The following is a 14097-nucleotide window of genomic DNA, read 5'->3' as shown; positions in this document are numbered from 1 at the left end:
AACTCCCAGGATCCCTCACCATTGGCTATGCTGGCTAGGGCTGATGGGACTTGTAGGCCCAAAATCTAGAGACTAGAAGTTGCCCACCCCTGCTGTATATGCTTCAGGGTTTTTTTAAGGGCGCAGAGTATCATAGTCCTGGTGCTAACCCCTGTGCTGGAACAAGTATAGCAGCAACCACTGGAAATATTACTTTAAGAGGCATTTATGCGCAGAGCGCCATTTATGTTCTCGTTCTGCCCTGAGCATAGAGTAAAGCAAGTCAGGTGGAAAGTCAGGTGGAGACGGAAACCAACATAGACTGAACTGTGCAGGCAGGTTTATCCTAAAGGTATGTGAAGTGCTAGTTTCAATTGGAAAGACCTTGTGCAATACTCATTGTTAAAAGCCCGCCCAGTGTTAAAATACATGCCATTGAAAAGAGGACAGCCTCTTTTCTAATAAGAGGAGTCCATAGTCAAAGCACCAGGGTGTATGAAAATAAACATGACCAAACTCTAAATCCCATGAGTGAGTTTGATCTGTCTTCTGTCCAGCTTGTCCAGCTCAGAAAGCCAAAAGGAGCTCAAAGGAAGAAAGGGAAAAGGGGAGGCAGGAAAAGGAGAGTAGGTGCATTCAGAAGGGTGTTATTAAGTCATTTGCTTCTCTGCGGAGGCTTGGTATTTAGTCATGTACTATGCCTGGAGCAAGGGAGTTACTGGACAATTCTGCTACGAATGGGTCAGCAAAACACAGTAATTGATGTCAAGCTTATTGTAGAAGCATCCCAACCTGTTAAGGGACTTTAGGGAAGACCTGGATTAGCTGAAGCCACACAGATCTCACAGTGAAATTTCAGCAACCCTGTTGAATCGCAGTTATGCATAAAGAGAGCCTATCCCACTCCCGATGCTGGTCTCGGTTTTAATTCACTAGCAGCTCGGTATGTGGCGTACGTTATTCATTACTGTTGATATGATGGGCTGGTTTGTGTATGGCAGCCGTCCCCAACCTGGTGCCCTCCAACTGTGTTGGGCTACAACTTCCATCACCCCCAGCCAGCATAGCCAGGGGCCTATGTGTCATCACAGATGAAAGTTGTAGTCCAACACAGCAGGAGTGCACCAGGTTGGGGAAGGTCAATGCCTGGTGTGATGTCCCAGACATTGCAGGAACCCTCTGGGGAGCTGCTCTATTACCATGACCGCATGCATGTTTCTTGGTAATGAAGACCGAACCACCAAACACCAGGGCTGTAGGGCTGGCTTATGGTTCATCACAGGATGAAAGTGTGATTCTAAACATGTTGACTCTGAAATAAGGCAAACTGAGCTGAATGGGTCTTGCTACCTAATAAGTGTGCTTAGGATTGCAGCTTAAAGCACAATCCTATGGTCCCAACTACAGTGTTAGCTGCTTATGCTGCTGTAAGGGCAGTGCAGCACCAAAGACAATCAGAGGGAACCCAGCAGGGGCCAATTGCCTGGCTCTCACACGATGCAGGTTTCCTGTTGCATCAGCTATCCCATCTTACCATAGGATTCAGAATAAGCGTGCTCTTCCTGTGGCACACTGCTGTCAGCCAACGGTATAGTCAGCAGTGGGGATACATCTGTGTCTCCCTGACCTTATGCCAGCGTAACCCTGATGTTGACATGAAATTGCTGTGCTGGAGACTTGCACCAAATCCTAAAGTACAGGATTCAGCCCTGCACCAATTCCTTTTTCAGCAGGATCTGTTCATATATCTATATCACACACACTATTTATGGCATCCGTTCCTAGTATTGGATTCTTCACTCAATTTGTGCTTACTTCCAGGTTTTTAAATGTGAAAACTTGTACCTTACATTATAAAAAAAGAAGTACCAGCCAGCGTCATGACCCAAGAACAAATCCTGGGAGTGATTGAGCAGGGTGCACTAGAACACTTGCTGATTCACAATAAACCAGATTTCAAAAGAATTCTGGCTTATTGTGATGTCCGAATATGTCCATTGTTTTACTGACTCTTTCGCCATCTCTCCCAAAATTTTAAATTTAATTTACTTTTAAATCTGTGCATCTTCACATCTCTTAACCAGTTTTTGCTGTGGAGGATGCTTTCAACTCTGTTTTTCTTCTTTTTTTAAACTGACTTTGCCCACAGTGGCTCATTTCATAATCTTGTACAGAGCTCTCTTTTCAAGGCCACCCCGCAAAGCAGCACTATGTAAAAAGATCATGCATCTGACTGCGTGCAAAATTATGGTGATTTTAAAAAGATAAACAAAGCAGCATAAAACATTTGCCAAAATACAAATGCATCCCAATTATTACAGGAAGAGGAAGCCCATTTGCACTCTAAAAAGGATTACGATGAGTAAGGCTCACAGAGCATGCCCTGCAAGAGCAAAAAGGAACAATGTGTTAGGAAACAAAACATTAGATGTGGAGACACTGATGCGTAGACACAGTGGATAAGCTGTATAAAAGAATGGTTCTGCAGTATGGCTGAAATGCAGTCACGTCTTGTAGCCAAAGTATACAAGACACTCACATGGTACTGTTCTGTCTACCTGCTTATAAGCATCCATTTTGGCCCCAATTCAGAGAAATGCCTGTTTTAAGCACATGTGTGAATGTTATCTCACAGTCAGGACTTGATACACATATTCCTTTCCTCCAACAGTTGAACCTTAAAGAATGTTTAGTAACTGAGATACTCTAAACAACTGTTATCGATCTAGCCAGGTTTCTGTACCACACCCCTCTATCTGTGCATCTCTACTTTTGGGCTACTGCATTCCTGGCCCAGAGGTATTAATGGGAGTTGCACAACTCTTTCTGTTTCACTCTTTAGGTAGGCTGTGCATGCAAGATTCATTCATTTCACTTATCACACTTAAAGGTAAACCTGTACGCTACTAAAAGTAGGAAGACCTAGAGTTGAAATAATCATCAACTACCAGAGGTGGGAGGAATATTTGAGAGTATTGAGCATATTCTGAATAGGCGCAATGGACAGCTCTCATTTGCAACTCAGGGTCTAACACAAACCTGGACAACTAGTAACAATGAGTAGAGACCAGGGGGTGAGCAGAAGGTAGATCATGATCTACTGATACATCTCTGGGTGATTTGCAGTATATCAGCAAGGGTTTATATCAGCAAGACTCCCAACAACAATAACACACACACACACCCAGTCTCCTATCTAAATTAGGCTGCTGAAATAGAAGAAAGCTTGGGGTGGAGCGGTGGGAGAAACTAGGAGTGGATTTTTGCGTGATACAGCTATGAGCTCAGATCTGGCACCAACGCAAACTCCTAGGCTAAGCATGTTCTCACCTTGTTCCTTAATTCTGGAGAGTATGATGCCCTCCCCTGAGTCACCATTTTGCACCTCATTCTTATTAATGGACCTCAGGGTGAGAACACATGGTGAGCAGATCTTGCAAGCCTGACATATGTCCACCCCTTGCACATACCAAACAAACACACACACACACCTTTTGACAGAGTCCTTTGCTAAAGGTTCCTGAGTAAATTTAGCGATCTTTGGAGGAGACAACAGCTTCTCTTGTGTATTAGTAACTGATTAAATACAGGAAGCAGAGGGTAGAAGTAAACAGACAGTTCTTACAATGGAGGAAGTCCCTCAAGTATCTGTATTGAGACTGGTGTTTTCTAACTTGTTCATATATGATCTGGACTTTGAAATGAGCAGTGAACTGGCTCTAGAAATGGTGTACAGAAAGTGAATAAAAATACTTTTTCATCCTCTCTTATAATAGAACTCAGAGATATCCAGTGAAATTGACTGGCAGGAGATTCAAGAAGACAAAACAAAGTAGTTTTTCACACAGTGCATAGTTAATGGAACTCACTGCCACAAAATAATTACCACTATCTTAAAAGGGGATTAGACAAATTAATGGCAGATATGGCTAGTAGTCATGATGTCTGTATGAACCTACAAGTTCAGAAGCAGTAAGCCTCTCAAGCACTAGCTGTTGGGAGGGGACTATTGTCTTCCTTTCCTGCTTGTTGGATTCTGGAAGACATTTGGTTTGCCACTGTGGGAAGTAGGATGGTGGACTTGATAAGCCTTGGTCTAATCTATCAGGGCTCTGTTACCAAGCTGTTACAGCCCACCAGTCACATCACAGAAACCTCCAGGAGAGCAAGCCACTTTTTGCTATTAGAGTCTAAAAGAAAGCATTGTGGGAAAGTGAGGGAGAGTGAAGAGTACTGAGGCCTGTCTTTCAACCTACCCACCCACCCACCTACCCACCCAAAGTTACATAGGCTTGTGCTACCTGGACATAGGAAGCTGCCTTATACTGAGCCAGACCATTGGTCCAACTAACCCAATATTGTAGATGCTGATTAGAAGCAGCTGTCCAGGGCTTGAGGCAGAGTTTTTTTTTCACCCAGCCCTACCTGGAGATGCTGGGAAGGGAGCCTGGAACCTTCTGCATGCAAAACATGTGCTCTACTACTGAGCTATGGCCCTTCCATATAACCCCCAGTAAAGCCAGTGATGTCTATTGGAAAAACAACAACCAAGAATGTATGTCTATACATCACATTGTTTCTTGATCTTGAGATGGCAATATGTAGACACCAGCCTCAGGTGGCTAGAAATTGGTGTGTCATATGTAAGATGGAGGCAGGTAGTCCCTAATATTGATACAGTGCAGTTAATGGGGCATTGAATGAAATTCCATTCTAAATCAGCTTTACAAGATAAAACCATATCAGCACTGATAGTCAGCACTTTCCTCATTTAAGCTTTAAATTAATGATATATAACCTTGAGTGGACATAGTTCTACTTGCCAAGACATTTTCATCTTGTCTGCTTTGCATGAGAAGCAGTCAACAAACAGAAGGCTTCAAAGCCACTATACTCATAGATAGATAGATAGATAGATAGATAGATAGATAGATAATCTTGACAGATATGCAACTTGGAACCATAGAATTATCACCTTCTTCCAATGCCTTCTAGATAAGAGTTCTAAGAACAACTATTTTTCTCTTGGGCTGTCAGGCAGGCTCAGCATGAAACCACTGCATGGCACCATCTATCCCGATACCAATTAACACACACCTAAGTAAATGAAAAATGTTGTTCTCAGTCAAAACTGCTCATGACACCCTTAAGTCTTTAAACCAGTTCCTGATGCACACTATTTATCATTCCACATCTGTATACTATTGTTGTCATAACCAGTTCCTCTCAGGACTGGTCGAGCAGCAGCAACAGCCTGGCAAAATGACAATGGCATTTTAAAATGTTTACATTTTAAGTGTTTTCCCTTTTCTTTTGCATATATAAATATGTATACAGTCATTTGCACACCCACATGGATATACACACCCAAACGTTTTGGTAATTCATTCGCACTTTCATTCCCACCTTGTTCTGGATTTACACCCATGACTAATGCAGAAAGGGGGAGGGGTAGAGTTTCTTTTGTAATGCTTGTGTGTAGCAAAACGGTTCTAACTTTTCGAGCAATGCTACTTGACAATAGCCAAGATGCTTGTTTGAAAAGAGAAAAGGCTGTTGACTTTGCTTATTGAACTGAGTTCAATGGATGCCAAGATTCTGAAGGATGGTTATGAGGTTTCTTAAGAAAAAGCTTTTCCATTTATTTCCATTAACTTTCTCAGTGAGGGAATTCCTGCACAAGCAACGTTCTTTCAGTTTAAGGGGATAGGTACATGTCATGTACATATTTTGAACAGAAAAGCAGTGTGTGCATGTGGGAGGGGGGCTGCTTAACCCTTTCTCCCCGCACCCCATTTCTGCATTCTGAATTGTCCCTCCCAGTCAGTTTTTCTCTTCAAAATACATTTTGAACCCTACAGGTAGGGAAAAACCCCTAAATTGGGGGTGCAATTTGGAGTAAAGGGATTGTATCATATTCAGCAGTATGTAAATGTCACAAATAAATAAATAAAGGCAGGCAGGCAGGCAGGCAAATGTTTTCTTTCTTCTTTATATTTCTACCCCACCTTTCTGTCATCACGGACCTCAGGTGGCATACATGGGATTCACAGGTAGTCTTCCATCCAGGCACTAACCAGACCTGGGGGGTGTCTCCATGGTCAATTTGCTGTGAGCTGGCTCTGTTTGGAGGTCATTTGGGGCACATGACGTCACGGCCATCCCGTGGCCACCCCAAAGCTTTTTGCAGAAAAAACACATTTCCTGAGACTACTTTAAGTCTAATTCTTTTCCTTAAGTCAGGTTCTCCATGCTGTTGTTGTGTGCCCCGACCCCTGCATTTACTTGGAGCATGCTAGCCCTGTGCCTTTCACCGTGACCCCAGTCAAGGAGTGTTTCCCATCCCTGTGTTTCCCAGCACAAACCAAGTAGTGTCTACTCAGAAGTAACTCCCACTGTAGTCAATGAGGCTTGTCCCCTAAATGCGCACTTCCGAAGTTAGTGAGATCTGTTCCTTTGGTGTTTGGTTGACTGCTGTAGGGAAGTAATTACTGCACAGTTTCAATCCTTTGCAGAATGGGAGCTTCAGGGGCGAGGAGAAAGGGGGTTAGAACGGGTTGGCTGGAGCCATGGTAACTCAAGCATTTATAGGGGTAAAGGCAGACTGGAATGACTCCTGTAAAGGCTGTCTTTTTCGCTTCCCCGTGAAGCGCGATTTCGAAGCTGTGTTTCTTTGATGTTTGGCTGACTGCTGAAGGGAAGTAATTAATGTGAAGCTTTGATCCTTCGCAGAACGGGAGCTTCAGGGGCAAGGAGAAAGGGGGGGGTAGAGCCTGAAAGGGGGGGAAGCCTCTCTCATTGGATGAGTAGCCCCTGCCAGTCTGATGACATTCAGTTCCAATTCCCCCACCCCACCTGGAAGTATGTTCATGCCAAGCAAATTTAAAAGGTGCACAGCACCCTCACTTGTGGGTCCCTGCATGGACCAAAGACGATTCTTTGAAAAAAATTGGGTAATCCTCCATTCCCTTCTCCTTCTGTTGCCATGGAGATCCCCTGTCCCTGGATATCTTTAGCTTCAGCAAGGTGGCTGTCTCAGTCTCTGTGTCTCCTCTTAAAATCTCTCCCCCAATTGACTTTTTTTTTTACCCCATAATCGAGGCTCCATTTACCATGTTTGAGTATAACATGTAACACTTCGAGAAAGGTTTATGTGCCTCTGAAAGCAACAATTCTTGTGGACCTGAAAAACCTAGTAGTTCTGAAAATGATGCATGGGAACCAGCAACTGGATCCCAACTAGAGCATCTATACAGATTTTGTCATGGACCTCCAAAGAAGGAATCCCAAGCATCACCATGGCTGGATAACTGTAAATTTTTTATAGAAAAGGAAACCCACAGTTGCTTAAAAACTCTTTGGAAACATGTACTGCTCCAGATAGTGCACTCCTGTGGGTGATAGGCACATTTCCGGTTTAGGCAGAGAGCGAAGTATGCTAATCCATCAGGCATCCTGCCTTATTTTGTGCTGTCATCCATCCACTGATGGATGTCAAGAGGCTTTATTTTTGAACAGGACAAAAGGCCAAGCAATTTAGAGGAAAAGCTGAGTAGGTGATTCAATGGCAGATGGAAAATATGACAATATGTTTATTATACCCAGGAGCTATTATCCAGCAGCTTGTGCATACAGGCATATCGATGCAAACAAGGGCTTCCTCATTCACACCTCAGGAAGAGCCCGCTGCACACTGCACACAGGGCCACGGTGTTTCTTCTAACAACGGCACATCTTTCTATGTAATAAGAAGAACAGACCCGCTGGACCAGAGCAAGGGTCCACCTAGTCCAGCATTCTGTTCACACAGTGGCCAACCAGCTGTCGACCAGGAACCCACAAGCAGGGCATGAGCGCAACAGCTCACTCCCACCCATGTTACCCAGCAACTGGTGTACCTAGGCTCACTGTCCCCATTTCAGCTCTGCAGTGGACAGAGCATCCCTAAAGAGGCAAAGACATTTCCCTTCACACTAACCCTACACGAAGTGGGAAGCCAGCCATGCAGACTGTACAGCCTCCATCAGACAGTGGTGTTCCTATTAGCGGCGTACCTTGGCAGGGAATCTAAGGACTGAAATACCAGAATAGTGCATTTTCTAACTCAGGGCCATGTGGATGCGCCCCATGTCTTCCAGGCAACTGAAATCCTGAAGCCTAGACTCCAAACAGAAGGCATAGGCTTCTTTTCTTCCTTCTTGACGCTTCAGGCACCTGGAAGCTATCTCTAGAAGCAGAATGGAACAGCTGAATCAGGAATTAGGTGACCTGATGAATTCATTCAGATGTAATGTTACACTATGGTTTAGCATTCTGTGAGTGAGCCTTGGACTCATACATCCCCTCCGCGAGAGACGGGAAGCTTTTGCTTCCATTGTCAATTAACTGTAGTTCAGCATTACATCCAAACCCTAAACTGTGGTTAATCTTAATTATGGTTTATTGAAACAAGCCAGCTTCATAAACCACAGTTTGAAGTTGGCTTGTCACCTGGAACCCATGTCAGATGGATATCTCCAGGGAAGTCTTTCTGCTGTTTTCACAAAGGGGAGTGAGTGTGTGTGTGTGTGTGTGTGTGTAAAGAGGTAAAAAGGATTCTGGGCAATAAACTTGCTTAGAGCTACAGTATCTCTTCCAGGTACTTTGTACTCCCAGGTCAGGACATTGCTGGTAAGTACTGAGGGTTGATCTCCCTTCTATTTCTTCCCCTTTGCTCCTCCCTCTATTTTGTTTCCACTCCTCTATTGCCTTTCTCCTATCCAGTCTCTCCTCTTTACAGGTTTCTCCATTTCTAGTTCTCCTCCAAATACTAACTCCAGCTCATCTGCTCCTTTCTTCCCAGTTTTGTATTATCCTGTTACCAATTGTCCTCCTCAACTTCCAGCTTCTCCCATTGCCAACTTCATCTTCCCTACATCAACTGATCCACTTGCCTCCTTGATGGTTTCTTCTTTCTCCACCTCCTTGCTATTTCCCCCCACATTTCCACTCTATGCTGTCTGCAGAGAATGTTTAAATGTCCCTCAGCTGACAGCTGGCCATGTTGCCCTCTCCCCGTCACATCATCTCATCAGCATGAAGCAGCCTCCAGGTTGGCCTGCAGACTCCCAACTCTCGCCACTGACAGCAGGCACAGCTGCCAGAGACCAGTCAGACGAGAACAACACCAGCAATATCAAGGAGGCAAGGGAGACAACAAACCCCAGTAATCATTGACAACTTCCCAGAACTCCTCACATCCCTAGAACAAGCAACAATGGAACTCAGATTGCTGTTGTTACCTGCCACAGACCTTCCTCATTAAGCCTCTTCTTTTCTGGACCTACATCTTAACTGATACTTCACCTTCTCTCTCTCTCTCTCTCTCTCTCTCTCTCTCTTTCTCTCTCTCTCTCTCTCTCACACACACACACATACACACCTCTTTCCCCGATCTAAGAGGAACAGAACAATGACAAACATACCTGTCCATTAATTGGCAATTACCTCTTTGGCCCATAGCGGCTTATGGGCAGAATCCAACAGGAACTTCTGTCCCCGCCAATTACCTTCCCCCTGCCAATTTTGTTGTGCAAGCAGCCCTCACCACTTGCACAATGGCAATTCAGCACTTCCAGGACAACCCAAAATGAGCAGAAATGCTCATTTCTGGAAGGAGGCAGGTTGGCAGAGCTTGCATAAGGGAGCTCTGCCGACCTGCCTCCTTCCAGAAATGAGTGCTTCTGCTTGTTTCAGAGCTTCCTTTAGGAAGTGCTAAATCTTCCTTGCATAAGGAGTGGGTCCTGCTTGAGCAACAGAATTGGCGGCACCCACTGCTTGGAGAAAAGGAATGGAAATGATGGGGTGGAAAGGAATCAGCAGTGGTGTGAGTGCCCCATTGGATTCTGCCTTAGGCGAAGCATTCACGTGAGTATATGATCAGTACATCTTCAATCTGTTTTCTAGGCATACTACTCAAGCACCAAAATGGAGTCAAGCCCCACAACTCACCATTTTAAAGCCTATTAGAATCACTTCAACATGGAACACTTGTTCTCTGAATAGTGTTACAGAATATTAATTATAGCTGAATTCTGTCTTCCTAATGCAAATGTGTGTGCTTTTAATCAGATATGTTTTGAAAGAAGAAACCACTTAATTATGTCATCCTTAGGGCATATTCTGTTTCAAGCACTGGTTAAGATCAATGAGTTTTCGTCACAATCTTTAACAGATTAGGACTTTGGGTATTTTTGCTGAAGTAATTGTTTTAGTTAAGTTAAAAAATGAGGGCTAAACGTAAGATAAAGACCCATACCGAAATGTCAAATGTGTCCGTAAAAAGCTGCATTACGACATGTTTTGTTTTGCTAGAAAATAACTTGTGGTGCACTATGCCTGTTATTATTAGAACAAACGAAAGGTTTGCAGTGTGGGAAATACACAGATTAACTTTTCCTTCAGTGGTAATGCTGAACACAAGTTGTGCCTTCTGATTTAATTGTCACCTTTGGTAGGACAGGAATTCAGCAAAAGTGCCTTCAAGGACTACAACAAATGCAGAAGGAGCCACACACACAGGCCTGGCCGCCACGTCCCTGTCCTCAATCCCCGTTGCGGGGGAATGTCTAAAGGGTGAAGGCCATGTTGAGGTCAAAGGTCACGTTCACTTGAGCACAAACAGAAGACTCCAAGTCAACAGGAACCCTACTTTAGAAGGGCTCCTGACTGTGCACCGGGGCGGGCGGGCGTTTATTCACGTTCAAGTGGATGTGAGTAGAAGCCACTTTCAGACTTTCCCCATCAACATGGAAAGGTCAGGATCTGAGTGGGTGAGGCCAACACCCAGAAGAACTTCAGGGCAGGGCAGGTGTGTGTGGCCCCATGCCCATTACATGCACTGATATAATGGGTATGGATGCCTGAATAAGGCTTGGGAGTTAGTGGAAAAGCAACTATGTACATTTCTGGAGTCATGTCCACAAAGGGAAACTTTTATTTTTCTGGCCGTTTTCATTGCAAAATCATTCATTATTTTCCCAAAGTCAAATTCTTCTACAAATGCACACTGCAGAGACAGAATAGGCATTGTCTGAACCAGACTGGGCCTTGTCCGTTTTGTTTTTTTTTTTAAACTGGAAGATTGATTGGTGCCCTTTAGCTTGCTTTAGTCCCCTGGTTTTAACTTCCTTACATTTCTGGCTGCCTGATTTGTATTTATATCCAGACATGGCAGTATAGTATGTAAGTGTGAACTAAGTATCTACTCACAAACATTTTAGGCTTGTAAATTCTCCCAGAAGCACTGGCTCCCGCTGTCCCTGATTATTACAGTGTTTTGACCTTCCTATCAACTGTCCCTCTCTCCTGCCTATGTATAAGGAACTCTGGAACTGGAAGTTCTTGAAAGATAGGTCTGGTTTGCATGTAATGACAGCCCATTGGTTTAAAAACCCATGGGTTGTTTTGCACCAGTGGGTGTGTCACTTCTGCTTTTACTGCACAACCCATTATTGGCTCCTTCACAGGTTGTGGAGCATGATGTCCGAACCCAGACAGCTGAGTTGTTTAGGGGCTTGACATCCCAGTGGTTAACCCATGATTTATTTCTGGATTAACTGCTGGGTTGTTTATCCTCTAAACACTCAGTGATCCACATTTGGACATCACGCCCAACTACCTACAAAGTTGCTGATTGTGGGTTGTGGGGTAAATACAGCAGAGGCAGGCGCGCTGACAACCCATCAGTTTTTAAATCAATGGGTTGTCATTATGTGTGACGAGGCCCATTGAATCACATAAAAAAGCACAAATCCCTGTCTCTCAAACTTCAGGTCCTAGTTTAACTGTACAAGTACACAACCTCTGTTCAAGACAGAGGCATGGGCCAGCAACTCATTATTCAGATTATTGCTTGTTCTGCCAGAAGACTGCTTCTGATCTGCTCCAGGAAATCTCACAAGATACAGACAACAGGTACATAGATACAGGGAAATATGTTTCCAGAAAGATCCTGAAGCATCTATGATTTAGCCCCAATTATTTCAATAGGGTTGCAGCCTGGGCCTGCACCCCAACCTACCACATATTCAGGCCCTGGTAAAGTGTACCCTTTCTCCCCCACCATGCTTGGTCCCTGTATAGTGGAAGTCCAGACAACAGTTACACACATAATTTGCTGCTTGTTGTAATATATGAAACCATCCTCAGAGGCTCTTTCTTAAAGGTTTCATTCATACGGAAGGCTAAACCACAGTTCACCATTTATGGGAGTGAGTTGCAGTGACTTGTGGGCTCACGTACTCCCGCTGCCCCCATTCTCTGGAAAGAGTTGCCGAGAACCCAGATTTAAGCATGGTTAGTTGAAACAAGGCAACTTCAAACCATACTTTATAAAGCTAGCTTGTTTTAACTATGGATACAACACTAAACTGTGGTTAATTGAAACAGGAAGCAAAAGCTTCTGATCTGCTCCTCGCAGCTATGCCAAAGGAGGGGAGGGGGAAGTGCACAAACCCAAGATTCATGCACGTAATGATAAACCATGGTTTGTCATTACGTCCGAACTGGGCCTTTCTTTATTTCCAAACTACAGATTTGTTTTTATGTTGTGTTCACACTTCTCACTCATTACAGTAATTCAGCACTTTCCTCCAGAATACACAGTATCAAAAAACAATGCAAAATATGCCAAAAGAATAAACTAGTGGGATATCCGTGAGGAGGGTGCTATTGTACTCATGTTCCGCTCATGGGCTTCCCATAGGCACCTTGTTGGCCACTGTGTGAACAGAGTGCTAGACTAGATAGGCCATTGTTCTGATTCAATGTTGCTCGTCTTGTGATCTTAAAATGCTTCGATTTCAGCAGAAGGTGGATTTTGCATTGATATGCCTTGGAATATAGTCATTATTACAGCTAACAAGTTTACATAATGAGATATTTGTACGCACACCACTTCTCAAAGTGGAAAATGCTGACATACACGTACACCTTGATAAAGCAAAGCTGTCTGAGATCTCACATTTTACTTATTACAGTACCACTACCTCACAGGATTTCTGGAATGTATTTCTTCAATCTTCTTCACTTTTCATTCTGCCCATGCTAACTATCAGTGACATATATGTTCAGACGTGAGTCCATATGATTGCAACTGTACAGAAAAGGTGCCGAATTACCTTATGCACACAGGATTTTGCATTCAGGAAAAAAAGTTCTACTGTGGTCTTGTCCTTCAGAAAGGAAATGCTTTCAATATAAAACCTAAAAGACAGAGAGGGATGTGACTTTATTATCTTTCAGTAGTTCTAATTGTAAAGCAATGGTAATCTCCTGGTGTATGTTACTGCATCACAAATCATCCAGATTAGGCTGACAATATTATAGAAGAAGATTGACAGGAAGGATGCTTATGATAACCCAAAGAGAAACTCTTGGCATATGCATATATTAATGGTATTGCGGGGGGGGGGGGGGAATCACCTGATTATATATTGTCAAAATACCCAGCAAAGAAAGTACCACTCAGGAAAATAATGACATTTCAGTGAGACAGTAAAAATATCACACTGACAGAAAGGGCCAGGTCTGAAAGCACCCCCCTTCATATTTTACACTTAAAAAAATCAAGTTATATACAAAGGTTACTTGAATTATATGCTAATTTTGAGAGGGAGATGTCAATTTTTGAAATATTTTGGTAAGAACTTGTTTGACAGGGACAACAGAACCCTGACGAGATGAGCTAGGCAAGGAGCGATGTCACATCTCTTACAGAGCTTCATTTGATAACCTCAGGGCTATGGATGTAGTTGCCTGTGAAGACAGAACATGGATGCTGTTAATGATCAGGGGGCTGGATGGAACTCATATAGGGAAATGTTTTTTCTGAAGTATACAGGTTCCAGGACACGGAGGTTTAACACTTGAACTGGGCAATAACTCTGTAGTGGAAGAGATGCTTTGTATGTAGACATTCCCAGGTTAATTCCCCATCTGTTAAGAAGATCCACTAAGTCAAGGTGGGCTACATACAGCTCCTGCTCCCTCCCTGCCCCCCATCCCTCCCTCCAAAAGTTTAAAAATATATGTTAATTAAAAAATGGTGTCCGGAGCACTACAGAATGCTGAAACGGT

General features: G+C 43.6%; 1 protein-coding gene across 2 annotated transcripts in view; it reads right to left on the bottom strand.

Moving 5' to 3' along the window:
* Positions 1-14097, bottom strand: part of FRMD4B (FERM domain containing 4B) — a 177842-nt gene that overhangs the window by 124101 nt on the left and 39644 nt on the right. For both annotated transcript variants that reach the window (XM_084840423.1, XM_084840424.1), the window contains exon 5: positions 13140-13224. In XM_084840423.1, coding sequence (XP_084696549.1) covers positions 13140-13224 — 85 coding nt within the window. The remainder of the gene's footprint in view (positions 1-13139; positions 13225-14097) is intronic.

This window comes from Heloderma suspectum, chromosome 2, assembly GCF_057233095.1.
Source record: "Heloderma suspectum isolate Gila_16-S chromosome 2, 16-S_ref, whole genome shotgun sequence".
Taxonomy (NCBI): Eukaryota; Metazoa; Chordata; class Lepidosauria; order Squamata; family Helodermatidae; genus Heloderma; species Heloderma suspectum.
Note: the sequence above shows the minus strand (reverse complement) of the source record. Positions and strands in the feature narration are given on the sequence as shown.